General features: G+C 44.5%; 1 protein-coding gene across 2 annotated transcripts in view; it reads left to right on the top strand.

Annotated features, from left to right (window-relative positions):
• The window catches only part of LOC115092699 (nucleoplasmin-like), a 29,879-nt gene extending 13,942 nt beyond the window's left edge, over positions 1-15,937 (top strand). The window contains exons 1-5 of one of the 2 annotated variants that reach the window (XM_029603901.1): positions 7,061-7,215; positions 7,324-7,406; positions 9,993-10,109; positions 14,242-14,335; positions 15,326-15,937. In XM_029603901.1, the coding sequence (XP_029459761.1) occupies positions 7,152-7,215; positions 7,324-7,406; positions 9,993-10,109; positions 14,242-14,335; positions 15,326-15,384 (417 nt within the window). In that variant the 5' untranslated portion in view covers positions 7,061-7,151 and the 3' untranslated portion in view covers positions 15,385-15,937. Of the gene's footprint in view, positions 1-7,060; positions 7,216-7,323; positions 7,407-9,992; positions 10,110-14,241; positions 14,336-15,325 lie in introns of those variants that run through there. The other variant, XM_029603900.1, reaches the window with a different exon arrangement.
• The last annotated feature ends 8,651 nt before the right edge of the window (positions 15,938-24,588 follow it).

The raw sequence follows: 24,588 nt of genomic DNA, 5'->3' as shown, positions 1-24,588 counted from the left end.
TCCTGGACTATGATAAATGTGAGTGGGTGACGCAACCCCTCGTGTCACGCATCATCTGCTCCAGGAGATCAGGAACACCATAACATTAATTGACATCCGGTTATATTGTTCCATCTGTTCTATGGTTCCATGTAAAGCCCCTTTCTCTTTTGGGCAGTTCATCGTTTTATGTAAACCGGAGTGATTTGTGGTTCTTACAAGAACTTCGGTATATAAAAATTAAAAAAATAAATAAATAAACATCCGATCAGCGCTTCTTCCTCGAGGAGGTTCTGCAGACCGAACGGCCCCACCAGACTCAGAGCCCCGTGCATCCAGATCTGTTTATCAGTAGCATGCTCTGCAAACCCCCTCAGCCTCCCCACCCAGACAACCCATCCAGGTTGTCTGGTTTCATCCTGGCACATTTCTGCATCATGCCGAGGCATAAGATCTACTTGCTCATGCTGTTCACCATGCATTTCCTCGTCCTCATGTCCCATCCAGATACCGTCTGGCGGGATGTTCTTCTACCATCTGAGGGCGAGAAGCCCCGGTGGGCATCTTTCTATTCCCAGCATATTCCAAGGCCTACCAAGAATCTAAGCTGGAGAATTTTAAATGGTGCCCTCAGCATGGGTGAGTTTTTAGCCCATTTCACAGACTCCTCACCATCCTGTCCTTTTTGTCGGATATCAGAGTCTGTCTTGCACATTTACTTCTTTTGTGCAAGACAACCGCCCCTTTTTATTTTCCTCAAAAACCTTCTTCTGCAGTTCTGGCTTCATTTCACTCCCCACATGTTTATTTTTGGACGCACCATGTCCCGAACCCCAGCTCATAGAGCAAGGGATCTCCTCTTCAACTTCCTCCTGGCTCTTGCAAACAATGGCCATCCACAAGACCAGGAGGCAACAACTGGATTGGGAGGTTCCCATGGACCGCGAGGTCCTGTTCCAGGCATTGGTGCGCTCCTGCCTTCAAGCAGAGCACTATTTCGCTGTGTCTGCTAGTTCAGTTGACATCTTCACCAGCCAATAGGCACTAAATATGTGCTCTGCTCACCCTCTGTCTGTTTTACACTTCAACATTTGATTTACCCCTGTGCACTGTATTTCATTTTTGAGTTACAGGCACATTAGCCGGTTTATGTTGAATTTTAGTTTAGATTGGTCTTTTTTCTTGGTTTTCCTTTAGGGATCCAAGGTTGTATGTACTGCTCTGGTACCACCACCAGGTGGCATCGGACTGTGGCCAATCTAAAATAGGCCTGCACAGATAGAGGTAAGAGACTATAAGAAAGGAAACAAGAGAATTCTGTGGTTTTGCAGTTTGAGTTTTGTGCCATTCATCATCAGTATTTAAACAGTAAAGACTTTAATTTTTGACACTAAATCAGTGACTCCAGAGTATTTATTTTGCATTCATTGCACCCACCTTAAGAACAAGCATCCCCCCCCCCCCCCCCCCAAAGGGAACACAAAGGACATAAAGGAATGTGTAGAAAGGACAACCCTGTCACATTGGGCCCTGGAAGTATCTTTCCCCCCCAAGGATTTGGCCATAAGAAAGAGTTAGCCGGTGAGTGGTTCCAGCCCTGAGGAGAAACAAATTCTTTAATTGCCCCTCCCATGCAGGATAGGCACACCGGGGTGGGGTTACACTTGGATCGTGGGGCAGCTACCGAGTTTTCCCTTCCCTTCCTATCTAGCCTACTCAGAGTGACGGTCCGGGGCCAGGGCTCACAGACCAGGGCTCCTTTCCAGTATACGTGCACTGGCAGTCTGGAGAGTAGCTGTCATCCTTGTGCCACGGCTCAGTCTCTGCCTGCTGGGGATTGTGAGGGCAGCTTCAGCAGAAGCCCGAAGAACAGGGCCTTGTGTATATTATAGTCCGAGGATGCTGTGCTTCCTTCATCGGCTTAGCTTGGTTTGTTTGCCTTTCCTTCTGCTTGTCCTTTACCAGAATTTGTTTCTCCACTAAAAGTTCCTGTTTCACTTTGCCACTTTGTTTGCCCTGCACAATCAGAAATCTCATGGGCTTCTTTCTCCCCTGCTACAATTTCAGTTAGGACTTAATGGATTTCAGTATTAACTACCCAACAAATATTTCCTGCACTTCCTGCCCTGCAGCAGCTCTGAATTAACATGTTTCTCAGTGACCGAGGGAGTGACAGGGACACACAGGCTGATTCAGTAAAATGCGTGGGAAAGCCAGCGCTCGAGGCGAGCGCCTGCTCTCCCAACGCACGCCCAGGCCACTCTCCTGGGCGTGCGATTTTGTATTCAAATGAGGGCCCACGGTAATAAGGAGGCGCTAGGGACACTAGCGCGTCCCTAGCGCCTCCTTATTGGCAGAAGCGGCGGCTGTCAGCGGGTTTGACAGCCGACGCTTAATTTTACCAGCGTCAGTTGTCAAACCCGCTGACAGCCACGGGTTCGGAAAACGGACGCCAGCAAAATTGAGCATCCGTCTTCCAACTTGCGAGCCGAGGGGTGATTTTTTTTTTTTAATGATTTTTAAATTTTTTTTTATTTTGGGGGCCTCCGTCTTAATATCGCTATGATATTAAGTTGGAGGGTGTACAGAAAAACAGTTTTTTCTGTTTTTCTGTACACTTTCCCGGTGCCGGCCAAAATTAACTCCTGCCTTTGGGCTATGGGGTGATATTCCATTTATTTCATTGTTCCAAAGAAGGAGGACTCCTTTTGTCCCATCCTGGACCTCAAAGGTATCAACCATTTGAGGCGAGTGAGGCATTTTCGCATGGACACATTGCACTCGGTGATAATGGCTGTGCAGTCGGAGGAATTGCTGACCTCGCTCTATCTGTCCGAGGTGTATCTTCACATTCCCATCTGACTAGAACATCAATGCTTCCTGCTGTTCACAGTTCTGGGACACCACTTTCAGTTTCAGGCACTGCCCTTTGGTCTGGCCACTGCTCCCAGAACCTTTTCTAAGGTAATGATGGTAGTTGCGGCAGCATTGAAAAAGGATAGAATCCTTGTACATATGCATTGGGGCGACTGGCTGATTCTCACCAAGTCGCTGGAAGAGAGCTGCTCAGTAACTCGCAAGGTGATTTCCTTGATGTAGGAGCTCGGCTAGGTTGTGAACCTGGCCAAGAGCAGCCTTCAGCCTACTCAGTTGCTGGAATACCTGGGGGTTTGGTTTGACATGCAGCAAAGCAAGATGCTCCTGCCGGAAGCTTGAATTCGGAAGTTGCTAGCTCAAAGCCATCTGTTGTTCAACACTCTGCGCCCAACTGCATAGTCTTACCTGCAGGTCCTTGGCTTAATGACTGTGACCTTGGAAGTGAAACCTTGGGCGAAGTCACATATGTGTTCTCTTCAGCACTTCCTGATATCTCGGTGGAATCCGCAGCCTCAGGACGATTCAGTTCGGCTCCACCTGGTGGCTGCAGGTAGATTATCTACGGTAGGGAGTCTCCTTGTCCCCGCCAGACTGGCTAGTAATGACAATGAATGCAATGAATCCCCTAGGTTGGGGAGCTTACTGTCAGGCGCTGACGGCGCAAGGGTGTAGGAGTGCAGAAGAGCCTCTTTGGAACATCAATCAGCTAGAAGCCAGGGCTGTCTGGTTAGCATGTTTGCAGTTAGGCGACAGGCTGCAAGGTCGATCAGTCCAAATAATGTTGGACAATGCAACGACCGTGGCTTACATCAATCAGCAAGGAGGTACCAAGAGCCAGCAGGTGTCGCTGGAAATAGATCATCTTATAGATTGGGCGGATGTGCATCTCCAGATGCTCTCAGCCTCACACATTGCAGGCTGAGGCAACATCAGAGCAGACTTTCTTAGCAGAGAGAGTCTGGACCCAGGAGAATGGGTGTTGTCAGGCGAGGCGTTTCAGCTGATTTGGGATTGCTGGGGTCTCCCTTTCCTGGACCTGTTGGTGACTCTGCATAATGTGACAGTTCAGCGATTCTTCAGCCACAGAAGAGATCCAAGGTTATTGGGCATCAATGTCCTGGTGCAGGAGTGGCCGGAAGACAAGTTGCTGTTTGCCTTTCCTCCAAGGCCCATGTTGGGCAGGTTGATTTGAAGGATCGAACGCCACAGGGAGATGGTGCTCTTGGTCAGTCCAGATTGGCCCAGGAGACCATGGTATGCAGATCTGCGGTGGCTTCTGGTGGATTTGCCGCTTCAACTTCTAGTGCACTGGAACCTGTTGCAGCAGGGTCCTATCAGTCATGAAGATCTGACACAATTTTGTCTTATAGTATGGCCCTTGAAAGGGCTCACTTGCTGAAATGTGGATAATCTGCGGCAGTGATTTCCACCTTGCTAAAAGCTAGAAAGTTCTCCTCTTCCTTGGCCTATGTGTGAGTTTGGAGAGTGGTGTGCAGATTGAGGTGCATTTCCTTCTTTGGTCAAGATTCCGCTTCTTTTGGAATTTTTGCAGGATGGCTTGAATAAAGGCTTGGCTCTTGATTCCTTAAAGGTACAAAGTAGCAGCTCTTGCCTGCTTCAGGGGTTAGGTAAATGGTGGATCCTTGTTTGCTCATCCTGATGTGGCCTGTTTTTTGAAAGGAATGAAACATCTTCATAGTTGTTGACCTTGAAAACGGTGTTCCTGGTGGTAATTTGTTCAATGCGTAGGGTTTCCGAACTACAGACTTTGTCTTGTCAGGAGCCATTTCTCCAGGTGACTCCAGGGGTGGTACAGCTGCACACTGTTCCTTCCTCTACTGAAGGTGGTCACTGAGTTTCATTTGAATCAGACCATCTCCCTGCCATCTCTGGATAAAGGGAGAGATGCAGAGGAGTATCATCTGTTGCGACCCTTGGATGTCAAGAGACATATTGTAAGGTATCTGGAGGTTACTGAGCCTTTGTGGAAGTTGTATCACCTGTTTGTCCTTCATGGTGGGACCAGAAAGGGAGAGTCAGCCTCGCGGGCTACAATAGCTCACTGGATTAAGGAGATAGTCACGGCTACACACACGGATGCTGGGAAGTCATTACCTAGTCAGATTAGTGCTCATTCCACTAGGGCTCTGGCAGTGTCATGGGCAGAAGTTAGATTGCTGTCTCCCGTCGACATTTGCCAAGCTGTGACATGGTCCTCCTTACACACTTTTTCCAGGTATTATCGCCTTGGTGTTCAGGCCCAGGAGGATGCAGCTTTTGCGTGTGCAGTTTTGACTGGACTGCAGGCAGGCTCCCAACCTATTTGGGAGAAGTTTGGGTACATTCCACTTGTTCTGAATTCATCTGACTGGACACTAAGAAATGAGAAATTACTATTTACTTGATAATTTCTTTTTCTTGAGGACAGTCAGATGAATCCAGCTTCCTTCCCTTGGCTGCTGAATGATTGTGTAATGATCTTCCTGTGTGCCTGCATGTTACAGGGATTACAGGTGTTACTCCAGTCCCTAGACTAGTGTTATTATGTTCTTCTGTGAGCTCAGTGTTGTCTGTTGGCTGAGTTTTGACGTGGTTATCTGTTTTTAATTGACTTTTTTGTTAGTCTCACCACAGATGCTTTTGAAGAGAATACTGGCAGGCTGATGTAACCGCAGGGGTGTATATACTGTGACATCAGTTTACTCCGTCTCCATCTGCTGGTAGGAGTGCATAACCCACTTGTTCTGGATTCATCTGAGTGTCCTAAAGAAAAGAAAATTATCAGGTAAGTTGTAATTTCTCATTTCTGGTCTCTTTAGTCCGTATTTGGTCAGAGTCTGTCTGTGTTCTCTGTGTGTGTGAAGAAGGTGAGGTTTTCTGCTACTGTATAATTTATCTGTAGTGATCTACAGCAGTCTGATTTGTTCTGTTTTCCTAACAGGAAGTGTATTGGTGTTCTAGGGCCTGATGTAATATGTTCAATGTTACCTTTTCATAAAAAGGTTTGCTACTCCTTGAGTGCTGGCAGTTAGAGTTGTTTTGATATGGGAGGTTACCATTACTATATTGTAATGGTAATTCTGTTTATTCATGGTTTTCTGAGGGCCAAGCCCATACTCAGCACACATTACAAAAAATGTAATTCCATAGGAGTTCTAAGTGTCTTTTTTTTGCAGGATTTTCTGGTTGGCATCACAGCAGTGCATGTAAATATAATATGCATGTTGTAAGTGATATCATGCCTCAGAAGACTGTACTTTGAATGTTCATTTTTCGTAAAAAAAATCTGTTATAAACGCATAATTGAATTGTGTGTGTGTGTGTGTGCACGCGCACACGCGTGCAGGGCTGTAAGGTTTGCTTAGGGTACCTAATACCCTTCTCTTGACCATGGGTTCCATTTGGGGGGGGGTGTCAATTTTTAAAAATAAGATTGCTGGAGGGAGCTGGACGTTTTTGATGGGTGCGGCGGGACAGAGACCGAATGATGTGGGGGCGGGGGCAGCACAGTAATTGCTTGCACAGGGCAGCAAAAAAGCCAGCACCAGCCCTGCACCGAAATGAAAACTAGGGGAGAGGGGGAGCTGGGGCTGCTGCTGCTGCCTAGGAAGGAAAAGGTTCCTCAGTAGAAAAAAAACCAGAAAATAGCCTTTACCTTAGGGGGAAGCAGGCAGCAGCAGCAGGTCACCTCTCCGGAAAAAAACAAAACCATCTAAAAACAAAATGAAAAAGAAAAATAGAGAGTTTCTTCCTCTCCTAAGAGAAGAAAAACAGGGAGAAAAGCTCTCCACTGAAATTCAGGGAGTTAGAGAATAGGAAAGCTGAAGAGCAGCTCTCGGCCCTCAGTCCCTCCTAGAAAGGACTACAGCTCCCCTAAGGAAAGAAGGGATTGCATCTCCATGCCTGCAAAGGAGCAAAATCAGGACAGTTGAGCTTTAGTGGAAATCCCAACAGTTTCTTTCTCTTTTGATATGAATGTCCATTATCTGCAGAAAAAGCAGCGCTGAACCTGTTTACCAGAACGAGGCTTCTAACTCATCCCCCCTCCCGGGCTTGAACCTACACGCAGTGGCGCTAGTAGCCAGTACCTTATCCATTGGGCTACTGCTGTTTGCTAGTCTGCGTTTGCGGGAAGATCTAAAACCCACACTACAAGTCCCAGAAACCAATGCTGTACGGAGGCATTAAGACCTGGGTCGGTGCATTAAGGTTGATGCGATTCAGCTGTTTAGTGGCTGCGATCCTGCGCATATAAATCCTTTGTGGAGGTGGGGCTGTTACTGCTGCTGGCTACCATGGAATCACTCAGTTTATCAACTATTCAGTCAGATCAAGAAAATACTATTTGTATTTTCTGGGGTAAATGAAGTTCTTCCTTTAATCTAATAACAATCGAGGCTTTCCCTTAGCTGGTTACTGCTCCACTTCTCATTTAAGAAGCTTTGATGATACTTCTTCTATTGACAGGCTGTGAGCTGAATAAAAGTACCAAGACTACCACTTTCCAGCCTGAAGACGACTACCGGGAGCACCTGCTTTCCCTGCGGACGGTAAGGTTCTCCTCTTTGCGCTGGGTGCACGGCAGGGGGCGGTGTGGGGACGTGACGGGGGTGCAGCCAGGCTGCTGCTCAGAGTTCCTTCCTGAGCCGTACGATACTCTATACAGAGGTATCTTGTAGCCAGTGAGCGAGCAGAGCCAGGGGTTGGTTTTCGGTAAGTTGCTTTGTCTCGGGGGGGGGGGGGAAGACACGCGTTTGGCGTTGATGGGCATAGTGTGGGATGGGAGTGGTATTCTTTTCAAGGCTGCAGAGCTGGTTAAACTTTTTTTGGGGGGCATAGGGAGAAAGGGAGACTGGTTCCTTTAGGGTTTTTTCTTTTAAGACGTGACTCTTTTTTTGCTTTAAAACAGTTTCCAATGTGCCTTAAGTTTGGCTGAAGTCTGTGCTGTTGTAGGACATGTGGTAGTGCTCCAGTAATTGTTAAGGAAGCACAGTATACAATACATGCACATTCTCCCATAAGGCCTACAAGTTTCTAAAAAGGCAGGCGATAAGTGAATAAAGGCTCTCTTCAATCTCAGTCCAGGACAAGTTGTTGGATGAGAACTGGCTGGCAAGAGTTCTTAATCATTTCTGACTATATAAACAGCTATGGTTAGGTTTTGGTATAGAGAATGCTTAACACTACTTTTTTTTTTCTTGGAGATGAATGGCTGTACTGACCTGGGCATGCCCCCCGCCCTGGGGGGTTGGGGGCTGCTGTTTGTTAATACAACTGTGTACTGGCCCACGGAGACTGGACTTTTATAGCTTAGTGCTGGGTCCTGTGGTGAGACAGGATGGCTGTGTCCGGCTGTAAAGCTTGGACCTCTTGTGTTTTTTTTGTTTTGTTTTGTTTTTTTTATCAGCTGTGATAAAACAGTTTTTAATATAGATGTGGCTATTTGATTTATGACCAATGTAAGGGTGGTAGGCACTTTTTAGGTAAATGTTACAGCTATGCACTTTCCCTGCTCACTCCCCTCCCTGATTTTTACATGAAAATGGATAAAGTACAGTTTTCTGATATAAAAATACACTGCTGTTGTACCAACCAGAAAGCCCTGGTAAACTTACTTGGAGCCCATATAAATAGAATGATTGGGTTTGGCCCTCAGAAAGCAGTAACAACCCTGACTATCAAAAGTCAACGATGTAGATATTATACTAGGCCTTAAAAATAGGAAACCAGAACAAGTCAGGCTGCTTATAGAACAATGTAGAGAAACTGCATGCTAGCAAGACACACTTGCATCAAAAGCCGAATAAAGAATACAGATGGTGTAAACTGGAAACCAGAAGAAATCAAACTGTATGCAGTGCTACAATGGGGGAAAAAAAATCACCATTCAAGCATCAAACAGTGATAGAGATATAGATATACACACACTGACTGGCTCTTGCATGTGTTCTGTTACATGCTCTTTCACTTGCCCTCCCCTAAAAAAAAACAAAACACAAGGAAGCAGTGACAGCCTCCTTCCGCACCCATGGAGTATGTGGGGGGTTTTTAGCACAGGGATTGGCAATGCTCTGACTCCTGTTCTACCCATGTGCAGACCCACTGTTTCTGATATTGGCTGGGGTGGTAGGCAAAATGACTCTTCTTCCTGACTGCAACATCTGCTCCTCCTTGACCAGTTTCTCTTCTGACTGTGCTGCAGGCCAGCTCCTAGGCTTCCTGGCTTGCAGAGCTGCCAAATGATGCTGCAGTGTTGTGCTCATGCTCCTAAGGGATTGGTGTTTCCCATGTGCCCACTTGCTCTTTTGGGCCTCGCCGTGGGTGGGAAGGAAGAGATTGTGACGTTCTAGGTAACTGCCTAGTTCTAGTGCTTCCACCAGCCCTGATTCAATTGTATATTTAAACATGTATTAAGTAAAAAGATCTACAAGACACAGTCTCAATGTCTGCAGCCAAACGACCTTCAGGCAGCAGCTTCTATCAAACACTGCCCCACCAATGTCTCCTTTTTCCTTACTAACAGGTTAGACTTTCCATCCCCATTCTGCTCCAACTAGCAGGGTATCACTGGTGCCAGATTTCCAGTGAGGTATACACTTGGCCCTTAAGGCAGTGCTTCTCAACCCAGTCCTCTGGGCCCACCTAGCCAGTCAGGGTTTTCAGGATATCCACAATGAATAGGTATGAGATTGACTTGCTCTGTTTCCATTGTATGCATGCAAATCTCTCAAATATTCATTGTGGGTATATGGAATACCTGATTGGTTAAGTGTTCCCCCAAAGACTAGGTTGAGAAGCACTGTCTTAAGACATGGCTGCTTCACTCATTTACTCTAAGGACTATTGATGGTCATATCATTTAGCCATTTATCCTTCATTTTATCTGATTTTATATTCTGTTTTTCAGGTATCTTCACAGCATCTTTCTCAAGCTTCATTGATCTTCCTCCCATGGAGAACATCTATTTTTTTTTCTAACTATATTAAATCCCCCCAATCTAATTTCCATGACAAAAGATGGTCACAGGCAGCTTAGGCTGAAATGGAAGCCTCTTATTGGCCTGAGAGTTAAGGTTGTGTTATACTTGTATCCACTAAAAATCACCTGACTCCCCACTGTTTTGCTTATCTTGTAGATTTGTCTAGGTTCAGAGGCCAAAGATGAGCTGAATGTGGTAGCTGTTCAATCGAGCAATGTACCTCAGGGGAAAGTGGTACCAATAGCTTCCTTACAACCCTCCATCTTACCCATGGTAAGCCAGTCTCAAATGTGCCTGGGGGGAGATGGAACCCGTGGAAGTCATTGCTGGACTGTATGCTAGCCACTTCCTTTTTGATGGGCTTCTGTTGGAGATGAGTTACTGGGATCCTTCATGGGGACAAGAAAACAAATAGGTAAAATGTGCAGACTGCATGGAGTAACATCTTCTGTTTAACTTGAGTTATCTTATGGCAGCTGAAGTCACCTTCTTACAAATAGGTTCTCACCAGTCCTGATACTCTTGATTTCTTAAGAACATAAATTGCCATGCTGGGTCAGACCAAGGGTCCATAAAGCCCAGCATCCTGTTTCCAACAGTGGCCAATCGGGAAACAAGTACCTGGCAAGTACCCAAACACGAAGTAGATTCCCTGCTACGGATGCCAGTGATAGCAGTGGTTATTACCTAAGTCAACTTGATAGCAGTTAATGGATTTCTCTAACTTATCCAAACCTCTTAAACTCGGCTACACTAACTGCACAAACCACATGCTCTGGAATTTGTTGCCAGAGGTTAATTGTACATTGAGTGAGAATTTTCTCAGATCTGTTTTAAATGTGCTACTTGCCAACTTCTTGGAGTGCCCCCTCAAACTATTATCCAATAGAGTAAATAACATTCACTTCTATTTGTTCTAGACTGTTCATGATTTTGAAGATGGCTAGGGGGGGGGGGGGGGTGGTGGCCCCCCTCAGCTGTCTCTTCTGCAAACTGAACAGCCCTAACCTCTTTAGCCTTTCCTCATAGGGAAGTTGTTCCATTCCCCTTATCATTTTGGTCGCCCTTCTCTGCACCTTCTCCAGTGCAACTATATCTTTTTTGAGATGCAGTGACCAGAATTGTACACAGTACTCAAGGGGTGGTCTCACCATGGAGTGATAGGCATTGACACTTTCCATTTTATTCACCATTCCTTTCCTAATTCTTTCTTCTTTTTTTTTTTTACTGTCACAGCACACTGATCTGACTTCAGTGTATTATCCACTATGATGCCTAGATCTTTCCTGGGTGATAACTCCTGATTATGGAACCTAACATCGTGTAACTACAGCATGGACTTTTTTCCCTCTATGCATCACCTTGCACTTGTCATTTGGATGCCCAATCTTCCAGTCTCAAAGGTCCTCCTGCAATTTCACAATCTGCTTGTGATTTAACTACTCTGAATAATTTTGTATCTGCAAATTTGATTATCTCACTCAGTCTAGAAAGGAATAGGACATTTATAAATATACTGAAAAGCACCGGTCCAACAACAGATCCCTGAGGCACTCCACTGGTTTCCCTTTTGCACTGAGAAATTGACAATTTAAACCTATTTCCTCTTTCAACCAGTTTGTAATCCATGAAAGGACCCTGCCTACCATCCTATGACTTTAGTTTCCTTAGAAGCCTCTCATGAGGGACTTTGTCAAACACCTTCTGAAAATCCAATTAACCCCTTCAAAAAAAAAAATGAAGCAGACTTGTGACTTGCCTTGGGTAAATCCATGCTGACAGTTTAATGGAGCACAATCTTTCTATATGCTCTGAATTTGATCTTTAGAATAGCTTTCAGCATTTTTCCTGGCTCTGAAGTCAGGGTTACTAGTCTATAGTTTCCCAGATCACCCCTGGAGCCCTTTTAAATATTGGAATTAAATTGGCCAACCTCCAGTCTTCAGGTGCAATGGATGACTTTAATGATGTTTCAGATCTATTAGCTAAAATTTGTAACTTCATTTTTTAGTTCCTTCAGAACTCTGGGTGCATACCATCTGGCTCAGGTGATTTTGCTACTCTTTAGCTTGTCAATCTGGCCACTACATTTTCCAGGTTCACAATCTCTGGAACCGGTATCTCCCCAGCATCCTCATTAGTAAACACAGAAGCAAAGAATTCATTTAGTCTTTCTGCAATGGCCTTATCTTCCCTAAGAGCCCCTTTAACCCCTCAGTCACCTAACAGTACAAAAAACTCCTCAGTTTTATTGCTTCAGATATATGTTAAAGTTGAGTTTTTTTGCCTCTACTGCCAACTTCATTTCAAATTCCCTTAACCTGCCTTATCAATGTTTTACACTTGTCAATGCTTATGCTTTTTTCTATTTTCTTTAGAGGGATCCTTCAGAATTTTGAAGGATTTTTTTTTTTTTGGCTAAAGCCTTTCACCTCACCTTTTAACCATGCTGGTAACTGTTTTGCCTTCCTTCCACCTTTTAGTGTGGAATACATCTGGACTGCACTTCTATTGTATTTTTAAACAATGTCCATGCCTGTTGTACATTCAACCTTTGCAGCTGCACCTTTCAGTTTTTTCTATTTTCCTCATTTTATCAAAGCTTCCCTCTTGAAAATTTAGAGCTGTAGATTTACATATTGTCCTCTTTCCAGTCATTAGTTCAAATTTGATAGTTATGATCACCATTGTCAAGTGGCCCCACCATAGTTGCATCTGTCACCAAATCCTGCATTCCACTAAGCTATATCTAAAATAGCTGCCTCTCTTGTTGGTTCCTGAACCAATTGCTCCATGAAGCAGTCATTCCATCCAGGAACTGTCTCTATCGTGCCCTGTTACTTACACAGTCAATATTGGGGTAACTGAGATCTCCCATTACTGCACTGCCAAATTAGTTAGCTTCCCTAATTATTTAGCATTTCATCTTGTCTCCCCATTTTGTCCAGGTGGATGGTAGTATACTCCTATCAATATACTCTTACCCAACACACATGGGATTTCTACCCATATAGATTCTATTGAGCATTTTTAGTCTCTTGTATGATCTTTATCCTATTGGACTCTATATACCCTCCCAGACATAAGTGCCACACCCCCTACCAAGTTGATCCTCCCTATCATAGCAATATAACTTGTAACCTGATATAACACTGTTCCATCTGTTCTCCTTCCAACAGGTCTCTTGAGATGCCAATTAGGTCTTTCATGTACTTGCTATACACTAACTCCTTTCTTAGCTTCTGGCATTGGCATGCAGATATTTCAAAGTGCACTTTGTATTAACCTGCTTTTTAGTTGATAGGGATAACTTTGAATTCTTTAGCTCAGGTGATTCTTTACTTAAAAGAAAATGTAGTCCATGTACCTATATTGGAACCTTTCTGTCGGGGTGCCCTAATTCTAATGCATCATTAGTATCCTTTGAAGATACCTCCCTCCAAACCATGCGCTGCTGAGCGACTTTTGGCTTCCCCCCTTGTTCTAGTTTAAAAGCTGCTCTATAACCTCCTTTTTAAGCTAGTGCCAGTAGCCTGGTTCCACTCTGGTTAAGGTGGAAGCCATCTTTCTGAAAGTCTATCCCTTCCTTAAACTGAATCCCTCTTCCCTGCACCATCGTCTACTTAAGCTTAGCAAGGAGCTCCCAGGAGACCACTCTAGCATGCTGCTGCTTCATATGAAAGCAGCATTAGGTGTTTGAGATACAACTTAGACCTTTAGGTGAACTGAATTGTTTAAGAAATGGCTGCCATTAGGGGAAGATATCATCTGTGGCCTCCGTATTGGAGGAACAGAGGACTGAGGTGGTGGTGGAAGGCCCTTCTAGCCAGGCAGAGTATTAATGACAAGAGCCCTGAACCTTATAAAGCAAAGTAATAGAAGCTAAAGAGGTGACATCTAGGAGAAAGAATACTATATTTCTAAGACATGTGGAAAACACATTTTTACAAGTCAGGGTTGGGGAGGAGAGAATTAATTGGTTTCCTTAAGTCCTCTGCTCTCCATACACTCCTGAATAAAGGATATTTCTTGACCAATGACTTCCTAAAATAGTCAATTGGATTGAGGGCACTTCCCCATTCTAACACACCCCTGATTGTTCATTTTAAGGTTTATCAAGGAGGCTATTCCAGCTTGAAAGTTCTTGGGCTGGAACACTGAGTAAGGATGAAAAGAGTGTCCTTGTAATTTGCTTGCAACATGCAAAATCACTTCCCCTCCCCCTCCCCCCTCCCCCCCACATGCAACAAAGATATTGAAGAGTGCATACTTGAGCACTAGCACTTATATAACTTTACTTTTTTCCAGCGTGCTTTATTGCCAGAGGTGCATAGCAGTTAAGCAGCTTTTCCTAGTGAAAACACACGGAGGATGTAAATGGATGTTTGGGATTTTTATTTTTCAGATTAATATGAATGGTCTAGAGCTTATTCCACCTGTCACATTTATACTAAAATCTGGAAGTGGGCCGGTATACATATCTGGACAGCATCTTGCATGTAAGTAAAACTGGATAGATTTTTGCCACTGCAACCTTGTAATCATCACAACACCCCCCTGCTCTTTAGTCTACTTTCCAAAAGAAAGCTGTGTGAATGTGTTCCCCACTGACTTTAGTATCCTATTAACATCCACGTTTTCCAGATAGATCAGGAATCTAAAAGCTTTCCGACCTCATTTATTTGGGATCGGTGTATGAGTAGATACACATGCCAGGCACAAGGTGCCATCCTAGACTATGGACTCTTGCTTTTGGTGGCCTAGCTCTTGGTTTGTAGGAGCAATTGGCCTTTCAATCATAACCAGTAGGTGGGGAAGAATAATTCCAGTGAGATTCTGCTACCATTACTTGCTACATATTAAACTGATTAGGATACACTATATGTGCACTCCAGATAGGAAACTTGTCACACTTTTTTTTTTTTTTTTTTTTTTTTTTTTTTAGTAGTTGGTGGGGTGTAGGTAGTGTTTCACAAAGCCAGAATGACTTGACGCTTCCATACACTAATTGCAAAGACTGGATTTCTTTAGCTGATAGGCTGACCAAATTAGAATAGAGACTCTGGTAGGAGATTGACTATATAAGCTTACAGCCTATCAAATTTACTCTTATTATGATGCTACAGCCCTCTCCCTATTGCTCTTGGTTTTAAATCAATGCTCTGAACAGTAGTTGACACAAATTGTACAGAGAATTATTTGTAAAGATGATTCATAATTAGAATACTGCACAATCCTTTTGTGGAAAGGAAGCGATCTCCCCAGGGCTTCAGCACTCCCTAAGCTTATACCAAACATTAACTTTTTTTTTTTTTTTTTTTTGCCAAGTCATTTTGGCAATGTTCAAAGCATGGAGCTTTGACTTTCCTCCTACCTGAGAATATTTCCCAATGACAGATGGACCTTGTTTTTAATCTTGATGTTAAAGGTTAAGTCTTTGATTCTATGCAGTGGTCTTGGTACTCCTTTTTCATTCTCTCTCCTTCCAGTGGAAGAAGATCTAGATGAGGAAGAACCTGAAACAGAAGAAGAAAATGGTTCTTTCTGAAACCAACCATGGTTAAGTGGAGATGCTGACATGTGTGCATTACTATATCAGAAGGCAGGAGCTGGAGAAGTGTTCAGTTTTTTTTTTTTTAAATCTATAAAACTTCTCCATCTCTAGCAGACCATGGCTCTGAGCTTCTTATCCTCAAGACTATTACTTTTTTTCTTATACACTCATCCAAATGATCAGTTTTAGTTGAATAAACTTAAGGTAGATATTTTATACTTCATAATTGAGATGTAATGACTAAAGCTAGTTATCATGCACCACTGACGGTTCTGTGTGTTTAAAAAAAAAACAAACCCTCTTTAGTTTTATGGCTAGGGCTATTCTGGTCCATATTAAGGGTTCATCTAACGTACTAGACTCTCATTGAAGCATTTTGTGGTAGCCGTGCAGAACTAGGTTAGAGCAAACACTCTACATTGTAGGAGAATGCAGTTGGGAAATAATGTTGGGTCTGCCTGCCACTAAGTGTTTGTAATCTGTCAAAACCAATGCTTTTCTGTTACTTTTACAATAGCCTTTAATAAATCAGTAACTTAAAGTAGCATTTGCTTTTTCACTTTTCTTTGCTTAGAAAATGGCAGGAGTATAAGTTGGGCCACCTACCATGTAGAGATTGAATGAGGACAAGTGTGGAAACTGGGATTAGTGCTTTCAATTCTAGTAGTGAGGGTTGGAGCCACTGCTCTCATGTTATGAGCTTGTGCTAATTCATTTCATTTTCTCGATGAAGGCAAAGATACTCATAATCCTTGCTGTCACGAAGTAGCATCATAGCTCCCCCCCCCCCCATGCCTACATCATTGCTCTCTAAAGAGAGGTATACAGGTAATATCTGACAGCAAATCTTATGCTCTTAGAAGTCAAATTTGATGCTTAAATTATCTTGTGGGGAGGGAAAGGAATTCCTGAAACTTCTGTGGGGGTTAGGAAGCTTAAAAGGTCCACTGGTGGCTATTTGTGATCTGCTTGCTGTTACTGCAGTAGAAACTGAGGGCCCCTGCTGTTGCACCACTGGATGAAAAACTAGCAAATAAGCCTTATTTTGGCTGACATACTAATCTGCCTTGCAGTAAGGGGCTGGTAGAACCCTAGCCCTAATTTTGTAATTAATAAACACTCATGCAGACTAAAACTGATGTGAGCACTCAGCCACGCATAGAACATCACTACCCATCATCTGCTTTTCATAGCCAAAGCATTAATTTACCTTCTCTGCCCCTGATGAAAAGTGCAAATCTGTTTTGCCTGGAGCATGAACCCTTCCAGGAATGCACTGACATTGTGTTTTTTAGTTTCTGGTGGTTATAACTTTTTTTTAAATACTCTTCTACTTTAGAAGAAAAGCCTGGGTTTTGAGGCTGATACCTTCACTGTAAGACTGTCCACCTCTGCTGTTTTTATCATGCTGTCTGTGACTGCTGCCCTCCCAACCTCTCTAAGGGCTGCTATGAGAGATCATGGACTGCTGCTTATTTTGGTAGGGATGAGGAAACAGTGCTGGCTGAACCTTCAGCAGTTGGGAAGAGTATCCTATGCTATGCAAACACATCCCTTTTGAACCTTCTTCCCGATCTCCTTTCCAGGACTGAGCACCCTATTGAAGGAGTTCAATTTCGTGAACATCTGAAGAATGAAATAACTGAAAGCCTCTCGACTAACTATGCCAGCAGTGAAATGCACGGCCATTTTGGATGTACTAACATTTGCAACGCAAACGGCACATAATGCGTAGTGACGCAGTTACGCACTAACATTTAGTGTAACGTGACTCCATTTTGGAATAATAATTTGTATTGTATTAATACGAACGCCGCTATAAAATGTCTAACACGTCAATTAAATGACGAAACAATAGTATGATCATAAGCTACACCTACTAGAGGACCATGCTAGCAAATGCTTGTTCAGCAGTTTGTAAATTGTTTGTTCAGCAGAAAGTAAAACGCATGTGCGATAGATAAGAGTTGTAAAGTGCATAAAAGTTTGCTCCTAAGGGGGCGTGGCATGCAGTTGTACTAAGCCCTTGTCTTAGCTGCATCTTGCTGGCAATAAAAGTCTATCTTTACGGATCAGTTGTCTGGGCCTCCTTACTGACTTTTAGAGACTGTTACATTTGGCGAGCCAGCCGGGAGGTACCTGGGACGCTATTTTAGCCCCCCAGTGGGTCCGGTAGTTTGGTGGCGGAGCGATCCCCCAGACTTACTTGGTGAGTGGCCACTGCTGAGTTCAGCGATCAGGTTTCTGAGGGGACCGTTCCACAGAAATTCTTCTGAGACCTCTGGGCTGGTGATCCGGGAAGAAGGCTTTCATGACGATCGGAAGACCCCTGCAGGCGAGTATTATGGGAACAATAGAAGAAGTGAAGAATAGATAAAGAGTAGCCGGTCCATCACCGAGGGGGCTTTGATCACACCCCGTGCAGTGTTTCAGTAGGAATTCTGTTCCGAAGGCCACGCGCATAAGAGAAGAAAAAAATTATAAGTGAAGTGTACAATAGCGGGAATAGGTTTCTTGTTGTGTGAGAGTGAAAGGCCTCGCAGTTCTAGACCGGGCGACCGCGTTCTAGTCGAGGCGATTGTGACCCTTTTGTGTCTGACGGGTACGGACCCCTTACCTATCCGTCTTCCCTTCCCTCCTTTGTCTGTGATTCTATCCTAATGGGAGGGGGCTATTCAACTCCGCTAAAAGCCATGACGAAGCACTATAGTGAAGTGTTTGATAGACGTAAATGTACAAAACCCGGAATGATTCAACGATGCGCCCATAGGTGGCCTAGTTTGTGTGTAAATTGGCCCCCGAAGGGAACTTTCGATTTCTCAACTGCCACAAGGGTCCAGAAAATCGTTACCCAGGAAGGGAATCCGGGTTGCCCTGAGGATATACCGTACATAGCTGCTTGGATTGCAGTCATTGAAGATCCTCCATCATGGGCAAAGAAGTTAGTGGAGGGAGCCGCCCTCGTTATGGTGGCTCAGGTGCACAAAATGGGTGACGGAAGTCCCAAAACCGGAAGAGAAAGGGAAAGGCGGCCATCTTGGGAATCAAAGATCATGTGTCATCTGTGGCAGCCATATTTGTAGTGAAAGAATTCAGAGACTCAAGAAAAAAAGTTAAACCCCTGCCGCCCGCAGTACCATCTGACGTGGAACATCTCTTGCCGCCACCATATGCCCCTAGTTGTCCTCAATTGTATACCGCGCCACCAGCCCCCGCCTATGCACAAGCCGACCCTAAGTAGAACCGACGCCCGCAGTACGGCTTGAAGCTGCAGCAGCAAAAGTTGAAGACGGCGGAGAGTCGTCTGGCAGGTGGTACTCGTAGTAAAACCCAAGCCGCAAGTTTGCACCTACCAATTAGGGAAACATATACTGTAGTTCCCTTGGTTCCAACCGAAGAAAACGAGTATCGTACTACGCAAACAAAATTATTTACCTATATACCTTTCACATCCAGTGACCTCTTTAACTGGAAACAGCTTGGCCCCTCTTACGCTGAAAAACCAGATCAGATGATAGACTTTTTACGAGGAATTTTTGCAGCCCACAATCCTAACTGGGCTGACGTTCGGCATTTAGCCTCTATTCTTTTCACCACTGAAGAATGTCGACAAATACAATTAAATTTGGAAGAGGCAGCTCGGCTAGGAGCTGGGTCAGATGGTAATCCTGATGAAGCAGTGAAAGAACAAGCCCCGGTTGTAGACCCCAACTGGGATTTCCAGACCGCAGCAGGGCGCGAGCGCATCGCCGCTTACCAAAAAGCGTTTCTTGAAGCTTTAAAAAAGGGAAAGAAGAAAGTTGTGAACATGGGAAAAATCCAAGACGTAGTGCAGAGAAAAGATGAGACCCCCGGAAACCTTTTGGAGCGATTGATGGATGCATATCGGCAGTACAGTCCATTTGACCCAGAGGACTCCAAAAATCAATCTATCATAGTGATGAGCTTCGTTGGACAATCCTGTCCAGACATTCGCCGGAAGTTACAGAAATCAGAAGGATTTGAGGGAATGACTATCAGCCAATTAAAAGCCATGGCAGACAAAGTCTATGTAAACCGAGAACCGGACGGATACAAAAAGGAGAAAAAAGAAAGTAGAAAGTTAAGAGAAAGTGTCAGTCTGTTAGCCGCAGCGCTGGAAGAAACTAATTTCGGGAATTCGTCCAGGCACTATCAAGGATATCCTGGACCCAGAGGAAGAGGTAGATCGCCCTCAAGAGGGCCGCCTAGAGGGCGAGCGAGTAGAGGAGGACAGTTTAAAGGTGGAAGGATGCCGTTAGGAGCCAATCAATGTGCATTTTGTAGGCAAGAAGGACACTGGAAGTCTGAGTGCCCGGAGTCCCTGCAAGTAAAGCAGGAAGGATATAATCCGTCCAAAGCTAAGGAAGCGGAATGGCAGATGGCCGTAGGTGAAACATCCGGCGAAGATAGTGAAGCATGACTAGACAAGGGAAATCTCCCCCTTGATCCTTTGGTGGAAATAAAAGTAGGGACTGAAACATTCAAAGGATTGCTGGATACAGGGGCGCAAAGATCTGTAATGACTACTGCTATCACCACGCCCACTTCAAAGAACATCTCTATAGTTGGAGCCTCTGGGAAGCCACTAACCGCTCCCTTTCTCCAGAAACGGCAAGTTCGAGTAGGAGGACAATTAGTGTCCCATCAATTCCTTTATGTCCCAGGATGCCCAGTGCCACTCATAGGAAGAGACCTTCTTTGCAAATTAAGAGCCAATTTACAATTCGAGTCCACTGGTGAAATTAAAGCATCGTTTGCTGATAATCAAGTCTCTCTCATTTGTCCCCTCCAAGAATAATGGAGACTACATCTTCCCGTAATCGAACGAACCGTTGAACATAGATATGAAGATAACACCCTCCTCAATGAGGGACGAAGGCAACTGATGGATAGCGTACCCAAAGTATGGTCCGAACAGAACCCGGGAGGAATAGCCATCGATGCTACCCCCATATGGATAGAAATGAAACAGAATGCACAGGTGATCAATCAACCTCAATACCCCATTCCATATATGGCCAGGCAAGGAATCCAGATACATCTGCAGAGACTGTATGATTTGGGCATTCTCCGGCGAATCCGATCTGCTTGGAACACCCCTTTGTTGCCTGTAAAGAAACCTGGTTCAACTGATTACCGACCAGTACAAGATTTACGAAGGGTAAATAATCAAGTAGCAGACCTAGTAGCCCTTGTACCAAATCCATATTCAATCTTGGCTCAAGTCTCCCCTGCATCAAAGTGGTACAGTGTCATCGATCTCAAAGATGCTTTCTTCTCCATTCCGGTAGCGGAGGAATGTCAGAAGATTTTTGCCTTCACATGGGAAAATGCGCACACTGGAATAAAGCAGCAGTACACATGGACTCGCTTGCCTCAAGGGTTCAAGCATTCACCTATGCTGTTTGGTGAACAACTGGCAAAAGACTTGAAGATGTATCAAGTTATGTATGGGCCAGTAATACAGTATGTGGATGACCTTCTGTTTCGAGAAACGTATCTTGAATGTGCAGTAGCCACCCTCCACTTGCTAAAGACGTTGTACTCCAAAGGATACCGTGCAAGTAAAAAGAAAGCGCAAATTTGTGAATTGGAAGTGGAATACTTGGGCTTCCAAATTCGTGAAGGCACTCGTCTTGGAATCTCCCGTACTAGTTCTATAAGAGATCAACCTGTACCCACTTGTAAGAAAGAGCTCCGAGCGTTCCTCGGAGCTACGGGATACTGTAGATTGTGGATTGCCAACTATGTGATTATTGCTCAACCCCTATACGATAAGTTGCAGGGCAAGGAGGCAATCTCAACCTTTTCAATGGGAAAGACACGAATTAGAACGACTGCATCAACTGAAAGAAGCCTTGATTGAGCCCCCTGCACTAGGGCTACCAGATGTAATGAAACCCTTTCATCTATTCGTGGATGAGAAGAAAGGGATGGCCATTGGGGTATTGACTCAAACTCTAGACTCATGGGAATGACCTGTTGCATATCTGTCAAAAGGAATGGATAATGTTGCAAAAAGATGGCCAGGTTGCCTCCGAAGCATTGCAGCCGCATGCTTACTCATTCCAGAGGCAGTCAAACTAACCTTTGGACAAACTCTGCAAGTAACAACTCCTCATACAATTCAAGGATTACTAGAAACTCATGGACCAAAATGGATGACTAACTCTCGTCTTGTAAAGTACCAAGCCCTATTATGTGAAACTCCCGAAATCCAAATACAAGACAGTAAAAACCTGAATCCTGCCACCTTATTGCCAGCACCCAACCCGGTCAGCCATAATTGTGAAGAAGTTATGGCTACAGTACATTCCAGTCGACCCGATCTAAGAGATCAACCCTGGCAGGGAGCATGGACTTTATTGACTGATGGAAGTAGCCAGGTCATTGATGGAGTTCGGTTTGCTGGTTATGCTGTCGTTTCTGAAGACGACGTCATCGAGGCTGAGCCTCTACCCCCAGGAACATCCGCACAAAAGGCTGAGCTGATCGCACTAACCAGAGCTTTGCAGTTGGCAGAAGGACAAACTGTAAATATCTATACTGACTCTAAATATGCCTTCCTTACCATTCAAGTACATGGAGCTCTATATAAGGAACGAGGATTTCTAACTGCTGAAGGAAAACAGTTAGCTAATGCATCTGAAATATACAACTTGCTAAACACTGTCTGGGCACCAAAAAAGGTAGCCGTCGTGCATTGCAAGGCACATACAGGAAAGTCAGATCCCATTGCAAAGGGAAACCAAAGGGGCAGATAAAACAGCGAAAGAAGCGGCACTAGTGCCATCAATGCAAGCAGCTGCCAAGGCTTGCCCACTCTTACAATTCCCAACTGAAAGTCCTGTTTATTCTGCCAACGAGAGTGACTGGGCGCAGAACGAGCAGTTTCACCAACAGGATGGGTGGTGGGTTCTACAAGATGGTCGAATATGGATACCGGATGCAATTTCTTGGGCTATAGTGAAAGAAGCCCATGATCAAACCCACCTTGGTCGAGACTCGTTAATAAAACTATTGGAGAAAACATATTACATCAACAGAATTACTCAGCTGGCAAAACATGCTATTAATCAATCAATGTGTTACGTGTGCAAAAAACAACCCTCGCAATGGACCTGGTCCTGCCCCTGGACACATTCTACGGGGAACAACACCATTTCAAGTTTGTCAAATTGACTTTACTCACATGACTCCTTCAAAAGGATACAAAGCACTGTTAGTAGCAGTCTGTACTTATACGGGATGGGTCGAAGCCATGCCTACACGAACCGAAACTGCTAAAGAGGTAGTGTCCTTACTTCTTCATCAAATCTTACCACGATACGGATTGCCTAGACAGATCAATTCCGACAATGGACCAGCATTCGCCAGTGAAGTCACTCAACAGCTAAGTAAAATCTTGGGTATCAAATGGCATTTGCACTGTGCTTGGAGACCTCAAAGTAGCGGAGCAGTTGAACGGGCCAACAGAACTCTAAAGAATCAAATAGCTAAATTGTGTCAGGAAACAAAAACTAAGTGGCCAAATATCTTACCACTAGCCTTGCTACACATTCGATGCACTCCTAGAAAGTCTGGCTTGACACCTTATGAGATGATGTATGCCAGACCTCCACCTCTACCATCTTTTCCTGACTCTCTGCAAATACAAGGAGAAATGTCCCTCAGCAACCAACTTAAAGGACTGTATGACACAGTAGTGGCCATTCGCAATTACACTTGTGAAACTGAACCGCTAGTCTTGCTAACACCCACTCATCCATTTCAAATTGGAAATTCTGTCTGGATGAAAGAATGGGATGAGTCTGATTTCCTCAAGCCACGATGGAAAGGGCCATATACTGTGCTATTAACCACAGCTACGGCTGTAAAAGTCTCTGGATGTCCGTCATGGATCCACTGGACTAGACTAAAACCTGCTTCCTCTCACTGGCAGGTCTCCAGGATAGGGGACCATAAATTAAGATTCTCTCAAGGCAGGCAGAAAGATACTCCTGAGTAAAAGTCTTAAGTAAACCACTGAAGAATGACTAACGTATCCATTTCTCTCCTTCTTTCAGAGACAATAATCCATGAAGCATTAAATCGTCAGGTCATAAGTCCTGAAGAATGCGGTGTCACCCCAGCCTAAGCCTCCAGATCTGTATTACTCCTTATTCTTTCTTCCAACTGGCAAGATATTTACGAGCCTTACTACTGATCTCATGCGCATCGACCACATCTCTTAAGCTGCCTCTGAGTAAGAATTGTACTGAATGCATCAAACTAATACGTACTACAACTCAAGATGGATTTCAACTTGTCTCTACAATCATACATCAATCTCAACCTCCTCCTTCTTGTGCAGCACAACCTGCCTGTTCATTGAATACTACTCAGGGATATCAATCCTTTCATCGATGTCTAGAGGGTAACTCAGTCATTTGTCATTCACCAACCACTCCCAAGTACTACAACATTACCCTCACCGCTGGGTTGCCAAAGAGCTATACAACCACCATTATACCAGAAGGAAAAGGGATCTTGTACTACATCAACTCAACTAAGATCCTCATAGGAGGAGGATCTAGCGTTACACTCACCTTCGATGCTTGTGAAGCAATTGATAGACATCCCAACGCACTCCATTGTGGATCTCAATCCTGGAAAGATTCCTATGCTTACAACCATAAATACCTTTGTCCCTACAATCGAGCGGCCAATCCATCTAGCTGGACGCCGTGTGTAGGGGATCTCACTCTATCCGGATGGGCCCTGGTCTGTGACTACACTGGAGGAGGTTACCACGGCTGCCACGGAATAGGCAGGCTAACTGAAGTAACTGGAAACATTGTGTCTTTGCAATGGCCAATCAGGGGCGAAGGATCTCCATGGCAGGATACTTGGGGATTCGGTATCGACGGACCTGGAAAAGACCCGATGACTTACATTACAATCACGCAGCGAAGAGACAAACCCCGTCCAATCATCCACCAAACCACTGTAGTTGGTTATCAATCATTTTTCGATGAAATATCCCACGTGACTGAGGAATTGAAGAAGCACGCAATATCACATCAAGCAAAGAATATGTTCGTGAATTTGGCTGAAAACATAGCTCTCTCTTTGGAAGTCAAAAACTGTTTCGTTTGTGGAGGAACAAACGCCGGAGAACAATGGCCCTGGGAGGCC

This window comes from Rhinatrema bivittatum, chromosome 5 (genome assembly GCF_901001135.1).
Source record: "Rhinatrema bivittatum chromosome 5, aRhiBiv1.1, whole genome shotgun sequence".
NCBI classification, from domain to species: Eukaryota; Metazoa; Chordata; class Amphibia; order Gymnophiona; family Rhinatrematidae; genus Rhinatrema; species Rhinatrema bivittatum.
Note: the sequence above shows the minus strand (reverse complement) of the source record. Positions and strands in the feature narration are given on the sequence as shown.